Source organism: Anticarsia gemmatalis, chromosome 16, assembly GCF_050436995.1.
Source record: "Anticarsia gemmatalis isolate Benzon Research Colony breed Stoneville strain chromosome 16, ilAntGemm2 primary, whole genome shotgun sequence".
NCBI classification, from domain to species: Eukaryota; Metazoa; Arthropoda; class Insecta; order Lepidoptera; family Erebidae; genus Anticarsia; species Anticarsia gemmatalis.
In genome coordinates this window covers 5,089,430-5,102,603 of record NC_134760.1, presented here as the reverse complement: position 1 = coordinate 5,102,603, position 13,174 = coordinate 5,089,430, and the positions used below count along the sequence as shown (strand labels likewise).

Below are 13,174 nucleotides of genomic sequence, written 5' to 3'. Positions count from 1 at the left end.
CAGCCGAGAATTTCGGTCAGGAAACTTGCTACTAAGTTGTTGTGGTATGGACTTTAAATTATGATAGCCTTATTCGATTTCACCCCATAAAAATCTTATTTATATGTTTGGATTTTCTATTTGCACTACACACGTACAAAGTCACGAGCAAAACTAACATAATCATAATGATATTCTTTCAACGGTAATACCCAGTTATTTATAATACTATACTTGTCGCCACATACTTTAAATAATTGTTATAAAATACAATACTTTATAACATATAACGTGATAATATTAAGATATTATATGTGTGATATTCGTGTGGTATTCAGGATCTCCGCAAAGCTTTGTTTGTCACGACTGAGCGACTGTTCTCATTGTTTAATCAGATGAAGGAATTATCGCTATATCGATGAGACGGTATTATATTTCCTACGGATATTGCTTGGATTATTTTATCGCCGTTTTATTAAATATCTAGATCATGATTATTATTGTTCTAAAAATACTATAATTTCAAAAAGATTGTACAATGCCTTGTAGTTTTCTTCTTTGTCCATTATTCGAGACTACTGTTCATTATTACTAGGAAGATGAGTTCGTTATTTCCTTATATTTTATTATACCTTGCTCCTTTTACTTTATTGTCATAATATATTGTAAACTCTATCTCCTGCCAATATCATAAAACATTCAATTAGTGTTTCATCTGCCTCCTTAAATGATAAGAATCAAAAATGTATTCCTCAGCCTTGCATAAGAAGTACAAATATCAAAGCACAAACATTTATCCAGCCCTTCAAAAACACACTAAATTTTAAACATTAAACACGTTCGGTGTTCTCTTTCCCGCGATACATCGATATAATCAGTGTGCCACGATCCATCACGATGCTGTCAAAAGTACTCAATCATGTACGTCTGTGTGTCCCGTGTGTTTTCCATCGAGTTTTTTACGACTCATTAACGTGGGACCGAGTGTCTAATTAGCTAATTAATATCCGGTATTGAGAAATACATTGTTTTTTTTATTAAACTTGATGTAACGCTGCGAAGGTAATGTATATCTTAACTACATAAGGTTTTTTTTGGTTGGTAAGGCTAGGGCACAGGTTATATTTATGCAGACAATATTTTTATCAATCGTGAAAGCCTATCTGAAGCTTATTCAATGGAACATTTGACATTAACAGCCATGCCACTATTTTAACATTATGTCTTCAGCAAGTGGTGAACGCGAACTCTATGGCAACTTCTGACTTTTAAAGAAAGCAATTCCTTTAATGAAAACAGTATAAGTATTTTTTTAAATCATCAAAATAACTTATACCAATTGAACAATAAAAACCAAGCAAATCAGGAATTGTGTAACTTAGTGTGTAGCAGTTCCGTTTTAGTATTACAAAGACACAAAAGACTAATCAAATGACCAATCAAACGAGCGTTACTAAAACAAATGTCTGCCCACAATCAAAAGGCTATCTCAACTAGCGCTTCAAAATTACAGGCAAGTAGCTAACACCCACAATAAGACCACACAGACACCACCACAATTACTTCAAGCTGTGGGCAGATAATCACTGTTTACATACTATTTATATTCTCCCTTCACTAAATAAATTATTAACTAAGTATCGAATAAGATTGCTTACATTGTTTACCTTTGTTTGACGCTTTGTCTAGGTTTTATCAGAAGTGTCAATTAGCTGAAAGCCGTTTGAAACCACGTCTTAGCTTTCCCGTTTGTCTTAACAATTTTAGTGAATGCAGAGATGTATAGCAACAAGCAAGCTATATATTGCCTCATAACAACAATAGATTTTATTTTCATTTGCTATTAATAGTATGAACAAATACAAAGGACAGATCAATATCAATAAAATTGTGGCTGTTACTACTTCTCAAGTGAAGAATCACAAGAAAGAACATTGAATAGTCATGCTCGAAGATTTTTATTAAACCAGAGCATTCAGTGAAAACAAACTGCCATATTTTTGTTTTGAAAACACAATTTAAAGGTTCTGTATTTTTCCTAAACCAAATCAAAATGGGAAGCAGCAAATCAAAAAAGACTGAGAATGCTTAATCAAACTATTGAAGTATCTATGCAAAAAATCTACTGAGAGTATAAAACAATGATATCACGATGGCAATATAACAAAAACACGGGCCTAGCCCAACTCGATAATGGCCATCACGTATGATAAGTAACGCGGCCGATGCTAACAGCTTTGCATCCGCAATGCTCTACGTACGATTATCACCATGATTTGATAATACTAGAATAGACAGAGTCCAGTAGCGATTTTCCATTACTGGCACCATTGAGTATCAAGAGCTTGACACAAAAATGTACTGCAAAAATAGTTCTTAGGGTGCTTGCTAGTGGCGCTTGTCAAATATTCATGTAAAATTTGTCGATAGCTAGTCAGTTGTCAATAGTCAATAATATTGGGAAATCGCCTCTCGATACGATTTGAACATATTGACTTTAAAAATGCAGAATATCTGTAGACTATTAGTTTCGATTAATACAATCGTGTGCAAATATGCGTAACAGGTGAGTATGTGTAGCGAAGACTTTTCTAGCAAGTAAGCACTTGTACTTTACAGTTCAGTGTATGCCACGTCATAATTCATAGCGCAATGCTGGTCAGATTATAATTAAAACGAATGTGGCTCGTAAAATTATCATTTCTGATTTATCACAAAGGTAGTGGGTGTAGGCCTTTGTAGCAGTGATCAATAACGGACCAATTAATTCACTTATTTTACCTCAACTATTTTTACTGCATCTGAGTACCAAGAAACACCCCGCGATTCTCAAAACACTTCGGTCGATGAAATTAAAGCAATCACAAAATAGTTCTTTATTTGCACAGTATTTTAAATTTACAATGCAACAATGTAACTAACAGCTCAATGACAAAATGGGTCCCAAAATGGAAACAGCAGTTAATGATAAGCTGAATCAATTTCGTGGCGTTTTGTCACATCGCGATCTCGATATTAAAATGTTTCGAGTTCCCATTCTCATGATTTCAATTGAAAAACTCACGTCAGTGAAAAGTTAATGAAGTTCTTAACGACGACGAGCAGACAGAAGAGAGATTTATTGCTTCGCTAATGACCGGTGGTTAAAGAAAAAAACGCATAAAGAACCGCCCGAGATTTAATTGTACCGCGCTGCGCCTGCGCCGCCCGAACATTGAACAATACTACAATTTGTATTGACATCATAAAATATTGAGTTAAATACTTTACGGCCACTAAATGCCCATTTGTTTTAACAATAGCAAAGACAAATACAAAATCACCAGACACATTAAGGCTACTGATTTGAAAGTCATTGACAGCGCTTTAAATCACCGCCATTACGACTTTTACTGCACTTTGTCTTGCACAACATGAAATACATTTTACTGTAATAAAACTGTGTCACAGGTTTTGCTAAAGTAAATTATTTGAATATTAATTAACTTTAAGAGTCCGAAAATAAAACAATCAATTCCTATGTAAAGTTGAATACTATTTTAACTGCACGTTTGGCGCAGTGGTTTAAGCGGTCACCTCGCCGCAACAACCGTAGCGCCGCGTGTGGTGGGTTCGAATCCTACCCGGGACAAATCTTTGTGTGATGAGCACGACTATTTGTTCTGAGCCTGGTTGTCAATTTATCTATATAAGTATATATTTAGAAGTATATAAGTATGTTTATCAGTTATTTGGTTACCATAGTACAAGCTCTGCTTAGTTTGGAATCAAATGACCGTGTGTGAGTTGTCCAATAATATTTATTTATTATTTATTTATTTAATTGAAAAATGTTAGTAATGAGTTCAAAAATAGATAAAGTAAAGCAAACATTTCAACATGAACATCAAGGATTTGTGCAATATATCACATGTTCCATTTAGTAAGGGCCACTTGGCCGCACTATGACATTTGCAAGGGCCGGCTAATAAGACACATTTCTCGTGTAGGGTGTACCCGCGATTGTGTAAAACGGGACACCGTGGCGCCTTGTGTGGGGAAGGACGGACAATGGCCGCGGTGTCAAGCCACCTTAGAATCGGACTACATGGAAGTAAAGCGTGGGCGAATCGTGAATAATAAATTTCACAGTCATCGGTTTCCGTGAATTAATACTATTTTATAGTTTTATGGAATTCAATTGATTCATTGTATCACGTTTAATTGTATTTTCCAAATTAATCTTGTAGGTACTTAATATTCTATCAATACAGGATTCTATACCTTGTTGAAAAATGTTAAATTAAAGTTTATAGTGAAAAAAAATTTGAAGTTTTGAAGTTTACAGTTTTTAATTAATGTAAAAACCTATTATAATGATGTTGAGAAAGAAAACATTAAACCCTATTGTTGCTCTATTTCCTTAAATGTTTATTATGTTCAGCTTGCATGTGTACGAATCCTAACATATAGAGTGGGTAGCACAGTGACTACATGTCGCGATAGTGTCGCGAGATTCCTACCAACCAAGACCTTATTGAGAATGTACGAGTTGAAAACGCGCCGTGGTCACATGCTTATTTTATTTGTATTACTGAAAAGATTAATTTCTGATATATTTATTGTACTGATATTGTGCCGAGCCTATTAATATTTTAAAGTTTAGCGTGTCCAATGTAATATTTCTCGAACATTTAATTACAATATCAATTAATTGGATCTTAAAGATGAACGTAAGCTGGGTGCGCCAGTTCTTATCCTAGACAATGAGGCGTGTCACGGAGCGGACTCAATCGCCCACTTAATGCACTATTATAGGGTAGAGCCGCGACCGGCGCGCGCGCACTCACCGGCCGCTCGATAATGAGTGTAATTGCGTTATCTGCGTCCTTGTTCCGTCCTTGCTTTCACTGATAACGCCGCGCCGCTCGCCGAGGTTATCTCTTATATAATATAGTGATTAAAATCACACAAAAGGTCAAGCTTTCCTGTTGACCCTTGCTCTAGTGAACTGATTTTTGACATTTAACTGAAGATCGATTACACGTTTCTCTTGACGGATCCGTTCAAGGACGCCGCGACAATTACCAGATTCGGCGATACTTTCGAATTTTACTTTATTTCTCAATTGACGTTTTATTCAAGTTAAAGTGAAGGAAACTTGACATGTCCAAGTTTTTGCAACACCGCGATGAATATCACACTCAACGTTTTGCAAGTACTTCAAGATTATATTTGTAGGTCAGCGGTCCCTACAATTGAACACACTTGTAATATGAATGTTTTTGATGAGGACTATCAACCAATCAACAGTGAGGAACATCGTGAAGCTCTCCTTATTGGTGCGGCGGCGTCGTGTCCTTTTAAAGTCACTATCTTACATTAGAGACAAGTAAATCATTGGTGGATTAACAATTAAACCATTCACGGCATTTTAAATAAACCTATGATGTCGGCGAACGTGACTCTGCATACATAGAGACTTAACTGTGTTTAGTACAAACATACCTACTAAATAACTACACGCAGATGTACACTGAATAAAGTGTCCATTGTAAAATTGCTACTGGCTGCAATGTAAAATGGAAAGCCAAAAGTAAAATAGATTATCATATGCTATAAATATTGATACTCAAGTTGACTTCATTAATTCTATAATTTCGATGATAATCCATAATCATAACGTTCCTTACAGGTGGCATCATTAAAGTAAAACAATCATTTCGCGTGTCACTTAAAACAGCGAGCAAATTATCTTTGTGCTTTACTTATGTTATCAATTATACATATCAACCGCATGACTAACAAGTATTTCGTCGGAGCATAACTATGATGATATTTAAAATCGTGTCACTGCGTACTGTTTAAGTAATTAAATGTACGTGGGAATTTAACCGTTAGTGTTGATGTCAGGTCATCACGACTTTACTTTATAACATATTTGTGTAATTCCCTCATTACACTGGTATGTACTATTGCAAAACTTGAGGGTTTCATTGCAAAAATGAGTCATTTTAGAAGCATGAGTGCAATGATTTAATGTGAGCAGTCAGTTGCACTCATCATCGTTATTACTTAGAGTAGTAGGACTCAATAGTGAGTTTAGCTCTAATCGTAGAAAAGAAGCCATCTTTGATTTGTGATTTGTTTACAGTCGATAGTGATATCGGCTAGCTACCGACATTTTTAAAGTCTGATCAGGGCCCCTAGCGGATGCCGTATAAACTGACTTTGAAATACATTTTAAATTTCAAATTCTCGATACTAGTGTTTTTAAGGATTAATGGTCACTTAGCTAAGAAGTTCAGTCGACGTTTTTTGTAGACCAAGTAATTGTATTATTCCATACAATCAAAGGTTTTATGTCGACTACTGACACTATAAAGTAGAAAAATAATCTTAGCAACCTTTTGGTACAAAGTGTCTTGTTTTGGAACCCCCTTAGCATGTCAGAGAATATAAGTGTGTATGAAAGGTATAAAAATAACGAGTTTATGAATAACTTAAAATAATAACATAATAATTAGATTGTATTGTTTTATTTCTCAATGCGTTTACAATATTTAATATTTTTTAATTGAACTTGAAATTAAATAGGTACAAGTGTACTTAGAATAGACGCGAGTTTATTGTGACGAAACCTTAACAATAGTGCCTCCGAGTGATATTATTACAAATATCTAATTTTACAAATATTGCATTGCTTTTCTTTACATTACAATTCATTAAAGATACAAAGCTTTAAAATGTATACGTTTTGTAGAACATAGGTATTCTTTGTTGTTTCCTCAAAACTTTTCCTTGACGCTGCTCAAACTCTAGTCATTGAGTGTGAGTTAATTTAAAATAAAGATTTCGAATGATAATGTTACTATATCTACTAATCAAATGAAGCACCAAAAATGTTTTAGGAATGTTTGAGATACTACTCAAAAAGTCCTCTGTCAAGAAAAGTTTTGAGGTTACAAAGAAGAACCGTATCTTGTAAATAGTGTAATTCAAGGAGGATTGTGATTTACTGAATTATGACGTCATTATTGGCTACATTATGTTTGAACAGCTGTCAGAATTATTTGTGATGCGATCGCTTATACGTTTACTAAGCCGATACCTACACGATAGGTAAATAATAGCAATGTGATAAATCGATCCGAGTTCCGTAGAATTATATTAAGTAGTTTATATCTTATGATATATTATTACATTCTCTAAAGATACATTAAACTTTTATACGATCATTATTACAATAGCTAAAACTTTGAGCTTCGATTTTATATAAAACACATGATATGCATTTCGTATCGCAACTCCTATGTACAATAACCGTGTAAATAACAAATTTAACAAAATATTTATTTTATTGTTTTCTAAAGACACAATAAAGTAACGATTCTATTCACAATGCCAATTACTGTGTTATTTATATTACGTTAAATAATTTTTCCAACTAAATATCAAATAATTTTGATTAAAGAAAACTTTGGTAGTAGTACTTTTGACTAAACGATTTATACCAATTTTAATAAATTTACAATTTATAATGGACTTACCAATACCATATCAATTACATGAAATAATAACTAATTGATGTTTAAAAAATATAAAGACAAAATTAGGTTGAAAAAAGCACCCAAAGCAATCAAATAGTTTGTTATATTTTTTAAACATTAATTATTTTATTCTCTACTTTACACGATAACAGACAAACATTCTATTTACAAGTTATAATGAAAATACGTTTTAAGTCAACCTTAAATCACAAGATATGAACTAGGAACAAATATTTAAGTTATCATCAAAACGATCTTTTCTTAACAAATCTACATCTTATAGTATTTTTTATTATAATATACCTAGTCATAATATAACTAAACGGATTTGTCATGTCACTTATAATATACTTCTAGTAAATTATTTTTACAATAAACAAGAAAATTGCAATTTCCTTATTTTCTACGTGTAATAGTTGTCAAAGTTTTAAATGATATTCCTACTTAAAATTAAAAAAACATGTCGATCTAAACCAAAATGCGTCGTAACGCGTGCTAATAGCTCATTCTGGTGATAGTCAAGACGTATCCTACGATAGTTAAGCCGAAGCACAAACATAATTTAAATAAAAATCTAAAATATACTTCAGATGCGGAGACTACGGTACTAGTAATATTGCTCTCACTCAATGTGAACGTTAGAGAGACCTCACAATACGTAATTCAGGCCCGCATATCGAGTCGAGACCCGCATATCTACGAGCACTCTACGGATGTTCATTCACAGATATATTCAAGTGACCACCGACGACGGTCCACAACGCACGAGTAATATCTGCGTCACGTCACCGCCTGGCTCTAGCCCAGGGCCGCTAGTCGCGCGGCGCGTGCGGCGCCCACAGCGGTGGAGGCGGCAGCGCGTAGGGCGGCGGCTATGTGGAGATGGCGAGCGGCGCGCGCGGCGCAGCGTGCGCGTGCGGCGAGGGCGGCGGCGAGCGCGCGCCCGGCGAGCACGACGTCACTTTGCCCATGAACGACCTGATGTCATCGAAGTACGCGTCTTCGCGCTCCGTGTCCGCCGAGCTAGGCGAGTCGCCGCCCTCCGCCTCGTGCTTCTTCAGGTGCCTGTCGAGGTTCGTCTGTTGCCCGAAGCACCTTTCACACAGGGGACACCGAAACGGCCGCTCCTTGTTATGAATGTTCCTCACGTGTCGCTGCAGGTTCGAGGAGATTGAGAAGGAGCGCTCGCAGTACTTGCACTTGTAGGGCTGTTCGCCGGTGTGCGTGCGCAGGTGACGAGTCAGGTTGGCGCTCCTCGGGAATACCTTGCCGCAGAACTTGCACGCGTAGCGGTCGCGCAATTTTCCGGATCCGGAGCTGAGCTCCTGAAACTTAGCGTACGCGCTAGGTTGCCTGTCCGGGCCGTCAGTACCGAGAAGTGGGGATAAAAAATTGAACGGGCTCGGAACGTAGGGCGAGTGTGTCGAGTTCAGGATCGATTCTGTAGAATGAAAGGGAGGAAACCGAGGGCGGTACATAGCATCGAGTATGTTGCGATGCTGCGGATGAACGGGCATCGGGAAAGCGATCGGCGGTGACACTAGCTGCGGTGGCGACTCTTCTCTTTTAGGCTCTACACCCTCTACATCGACGTCGGTGGTATCATTCTCTGGTGTCTTGATACGTTCCACTGGGCTCTCGGGAGGCGAATAAGATTTGATTGAGTTACGAAAGGAACGGTCATCGTTATCGACTTCGGAATCGTTGTCATTCTGTTTTCTCGCAACAGATAAATCCAGAGGTTGATCACCCTCATCCTTCTTTGTGTCCTCGTCGACATCTGAATATTCTGAAACTTTGTCATCGTCGATGACGTTCTTTGACAAGTCTTTAGGTAATGGGGACTCAGATTTGTTACCTTGGATATCATTATTGTTAAGTTTTATGGAGAAGTTGTAAGGGGATTTTCGTTTTAGTTCATCCCGCGAGAAATTGAATGGAACTATTGGTGTTGTCATTGGCATTATTGGTGATGGTCGTGGTTGAGGAGATGCTCCATCACCTGACGGAGGAGACTGTTTAGCGTACAGACTTTGTGACTTGGGTGTCGCCCTGTCTGTGCTGTAGCTGTCTCTTTTGGTGTCGAACTCAATATCCTTGGGCTTCTTAATATCTTCTAGAGAAGTCGAGCTGTCCATACTTTTAACGGATAAACGACCTTCCTGTTGCTTTGACAGTAAGCTAGCATTCGACATAGCCATATCGTGTTCCATAGCGAGTCTACCTTGTACGTTGAAGAGCAGTGGGTTGAGGAACTCTGGTGGGCAAGCAGCTGCGGCTGCAGAGAAGAATGCTGGGTAGTTAGCGAATGTGTTGTACGGGAGGGGTAGAGTAGGTCCTCGGTACATCGGGAACGGATTGGTGCTGTTTGGAGTATTCATTCCGACGTTTGGTAAGGACGGTATTTGTGGAAGTCCTTGTGGCATCTGTCCTCGCAGGTTGACTGAGGCGGCGGCGGCGGTGTCACAGAAACGCTTGTGCTTAGTCAGAGACGCATACGAATTGAAGGACTGACCACATTTGCCGCATTCGACGAGAGCTCTGCAAGCCACGTGCATTCGCTTGTGACGGCAGAGGTTGGAGAACTGGGTGTAAGCCTGAAAACCAGAAACAATACATTTAATCAACGTACTAAGCGACGTTTTTTTTCGCAGCATTTACTAAAGATCTACTGAAATAAGTAATAAAAAATGTACCTAATATTTGACAAAGATATCATTTTCACCTTTTATGAAATTATAATAAAGCTAATTGTTAAAGGGACTTACCTTAAAGCAGACCTTGCACTGGAACGGCTTGACGCTGGAGTGTATGTGTGTGTGCTGCTTGAGGCCGGAGGAGGTGGCGAAGGTCTTGCCGCACTCAGGGCAGGCGTGGCTGCGGGCGCCAACGTGCTGCGCGCGGATGTGGCGCTGGAGGTTGGAAGGATCGGTAAATACCTGAAATAACATCAGGTTTCGCAAACGGTGAAACTTAAACCACCAATGAGAGTAACCCAGTTATTGAACTTTGACTTTACATTTACTATTGAGCAACAGTGAAAAGGTGAAAATAACCAGGTTTTTAATTTTATCGATCTACATTCAATTTTAATTTAAAAAGGGCCATTTTATGCTTAATTGTAAACTACTTTAGCTATACTTATGATAAATCATATATAAAATCATCCATATACAAGTATTGGATTCACACCTTAGGGCAGTTTTCGCAGGGATATTTTCTAATGTCAGTATGCGCAAGCGCACGGTGTCGCAGATGAAGCGCGCGGGTGCTGTAGGCGCGGTTGCAGAGCTCGCAAGGAAATGCAGCTGCCGGCTGCGCGTGCTCCTGAATCAAGTGGCGATCAAGACTGGAACAAAAATCAACAAAACCTTATATAAAAATAACATCGACCCGCGCTTAAATGTCAAGGCTGACAAAATTTCCCCTTGATATTGACATCCGTGTATTTCTAGAGAAAGTTAGTACGAAAATACATGACGTAGTTGGGATGCGGAAGGTCGTTTAGATTTAGTAGATTTTTTCAAGGATAACTAGATGCATTCCGAGTCCATGTTGGTTATGTTGGACTTTGTTCACTTTGTTTGTGCATTGCGCTCGTCGGTAATGAGTTGTGCGTCGTTGTATGGGCCTTTCCACATTAGTCAATGCGTAGCGGCAACTTTTAAACAATGCTGCACCATTGACCGAGTCAGGTGAGTTGACCCGATATCTATACCATTGATCAGTGTGTTTAATATCCTTTAAACCAAATAGGTGAGTAATAATGAGCTATTTATTTATATTTTATAGCAAGCTGTGTGTCCAAGGTACCCGCTACGTATCGTATATAAAAGTATGTATAATTATGTGATTTCAGGTCCCGTACGGTAAAATAATGTTTATGTTAAAGAATTTCACAATTTACTCTAGTTATCAGTGACATTTTCACACCGGCAGTAATTTAACTTCATTTTATATTCTAATTGTATTTTATCGCATACCACCAACGACTCTATTAGAAAGTGAGAAGATTACGCTAACGAACTTGAATAGAGCACTGCCGTCTAGGTGCTGAGTAACTGAGTACTTACAGGAAAAGACAAAATAATATCATCTTTATGCATAGATATCGCCCACGCAAGCAGCTTATACGCTAACCAGTACATAACTCAAACTTGTTTTCGTTCACTGCGTATATGAATTCATTTTTGCAATAAATTCTATAGAATGTTTTATGGGCGAAATATGAAGTACGCTCACATTTTATGACCTAAGCACCATTTCCAGCAATCCTCATTTTCTAAATGAGATTCAAATGTAGAATACTGTTATCGCCATCATAATAACATGTGCCGACGTTTGATGGAAAACGTAGGTATATCATTTGCAAAAACGGTCTCGGTGACTCTCCTTGGCATAACTGGTCTACCGCACGCAACCCTTGCTGCCTCCGGCGATTTTCTAGCGCTGCACCTGTTAGACCTCGTTAGTCGCATTTTAATATAAGCACAGATTACATCGCTGCTTTTATTGCGGAAACAGTGTAACAGAGTAGTTTGAACGCGTAGATCTATGCCGATGTATTCGAAAGCGTTGTGGACGTCAAGAGTCTGCGATGGAACGTTTTCACTGTTGCGCACGGCGGCGGGCCGTCGTCGTATCTTTTAATTAATCTCAGGAATAAAATCTACCGTCAGTAATGGTTCCGTCGCTTACACGCTGTCTGTCCGTCCGCTAAGATGTCGACTCTCTACCGTGTCTCTCTGTGACAGTTATCTAGCGTTGCAAGTGACATAAAAATTAACCGTTTCTAATGAATCATTCGTCGTTCTAAATAAGGAGAACTAAATAAAGTGCTTATTGCACAGACTTGTCTGTTACTGCATAGTAACAATACGGAAATTCGTGTCCATAGTTTGATGGAAATTCACTTCAATAAGACTAGTAAAATTAAACCGAATTTCCGTTATCTCTCTCAAGTATTTACACACACGTTGCGGCAATTAGCTGAATCAATTCAAAATTTTGCAATATATCATCCAAATGAGAGCGTACTCCGTCTAGTGGCTATTTAGTAGATTCGTAATCAACGCACGCGCAACTCAGATACAGCGTGTAGCCTCAGGGCTCACTTGCAACAGCGCACTCTATCTGCCTAAACGATCACCACCAACAACTGTTCGGGTATTTTTTCATTACAGAACAACATCTAAGTAAACGTTTCTCAAAGAACAGTTGTGTATCGTTTAATAGGTTGTTGCGTAATTTCGCTAACAATTGAAAGTGTACAACATTCTTTTTGTTCGTTACAAGTTGAGTTTGGTATCACCTCGCGCTACCATGACTCGCGCATTCGGTTTTACTTTTCATAACATGCTGTCGTTATTAGCTTGTATCACAACGTGTATTTATAAATATCAGGTTAATGTAACTACTGATATGATAGCATATGCAAAAAACATAGTGTTTCAGTTGATCTATGAATCTTAGTTCTATTTGCTTTAAAACCTCAGAGATCCATATTGTACACTTGCAAATAAGAGTCAAAAAGGCGACAGCACAAGTCACCCACCGTAGTTGTATCTAACTCACTGTTCATATCAACAAAATCTTTATCCTATCAAAAAAGTACAACAAACGTAATAAATAAGCCTTCAAAAGCCTCCAGCTGATCTTCTATCGTG

General features: G+C 37.8%; 1 protein-coding gene across 4 annotated transcripts in view; it reads right to left on the bottom strand.

Annotated features, from left to right (window-relative positions):
- Positions 1–6,481: 6,481 nt before the first annotated feature.
- LOC142979546 (transcription factor hamlet-like) overlaps positions 6,482–13,174 on the bottom strand; it is a 107,797-nt gene continuing 101,104 nt past the window's right edge. For 3 of the 4 annotated variants that reach the window (XM_076124534.1, XM_076124537.1, XM_076124536.1), the window contains 3 exons: positions 10,701–10,857; positions 10,277–10,447; positions 6,482–10,105 (listed from right to left, as the gene is read on the bottom strand). In XM_076124534.1, the coding sequence (XP_075980649.1) occupies positions 8,381–10,105; positions 10,277–10,447; positions 10,701–10,857 (2,053 nt within the window). In that variant the 3' untranslated portion in view covers positions 6,482–8,380. The remainder of the gene's footprint in view (positions 10,106–10,276; positions 10,448–10,700; positions 10,858–13,174) is intronic. The other variant, XM_076124535.1, reaches the window with a different exon arrangement.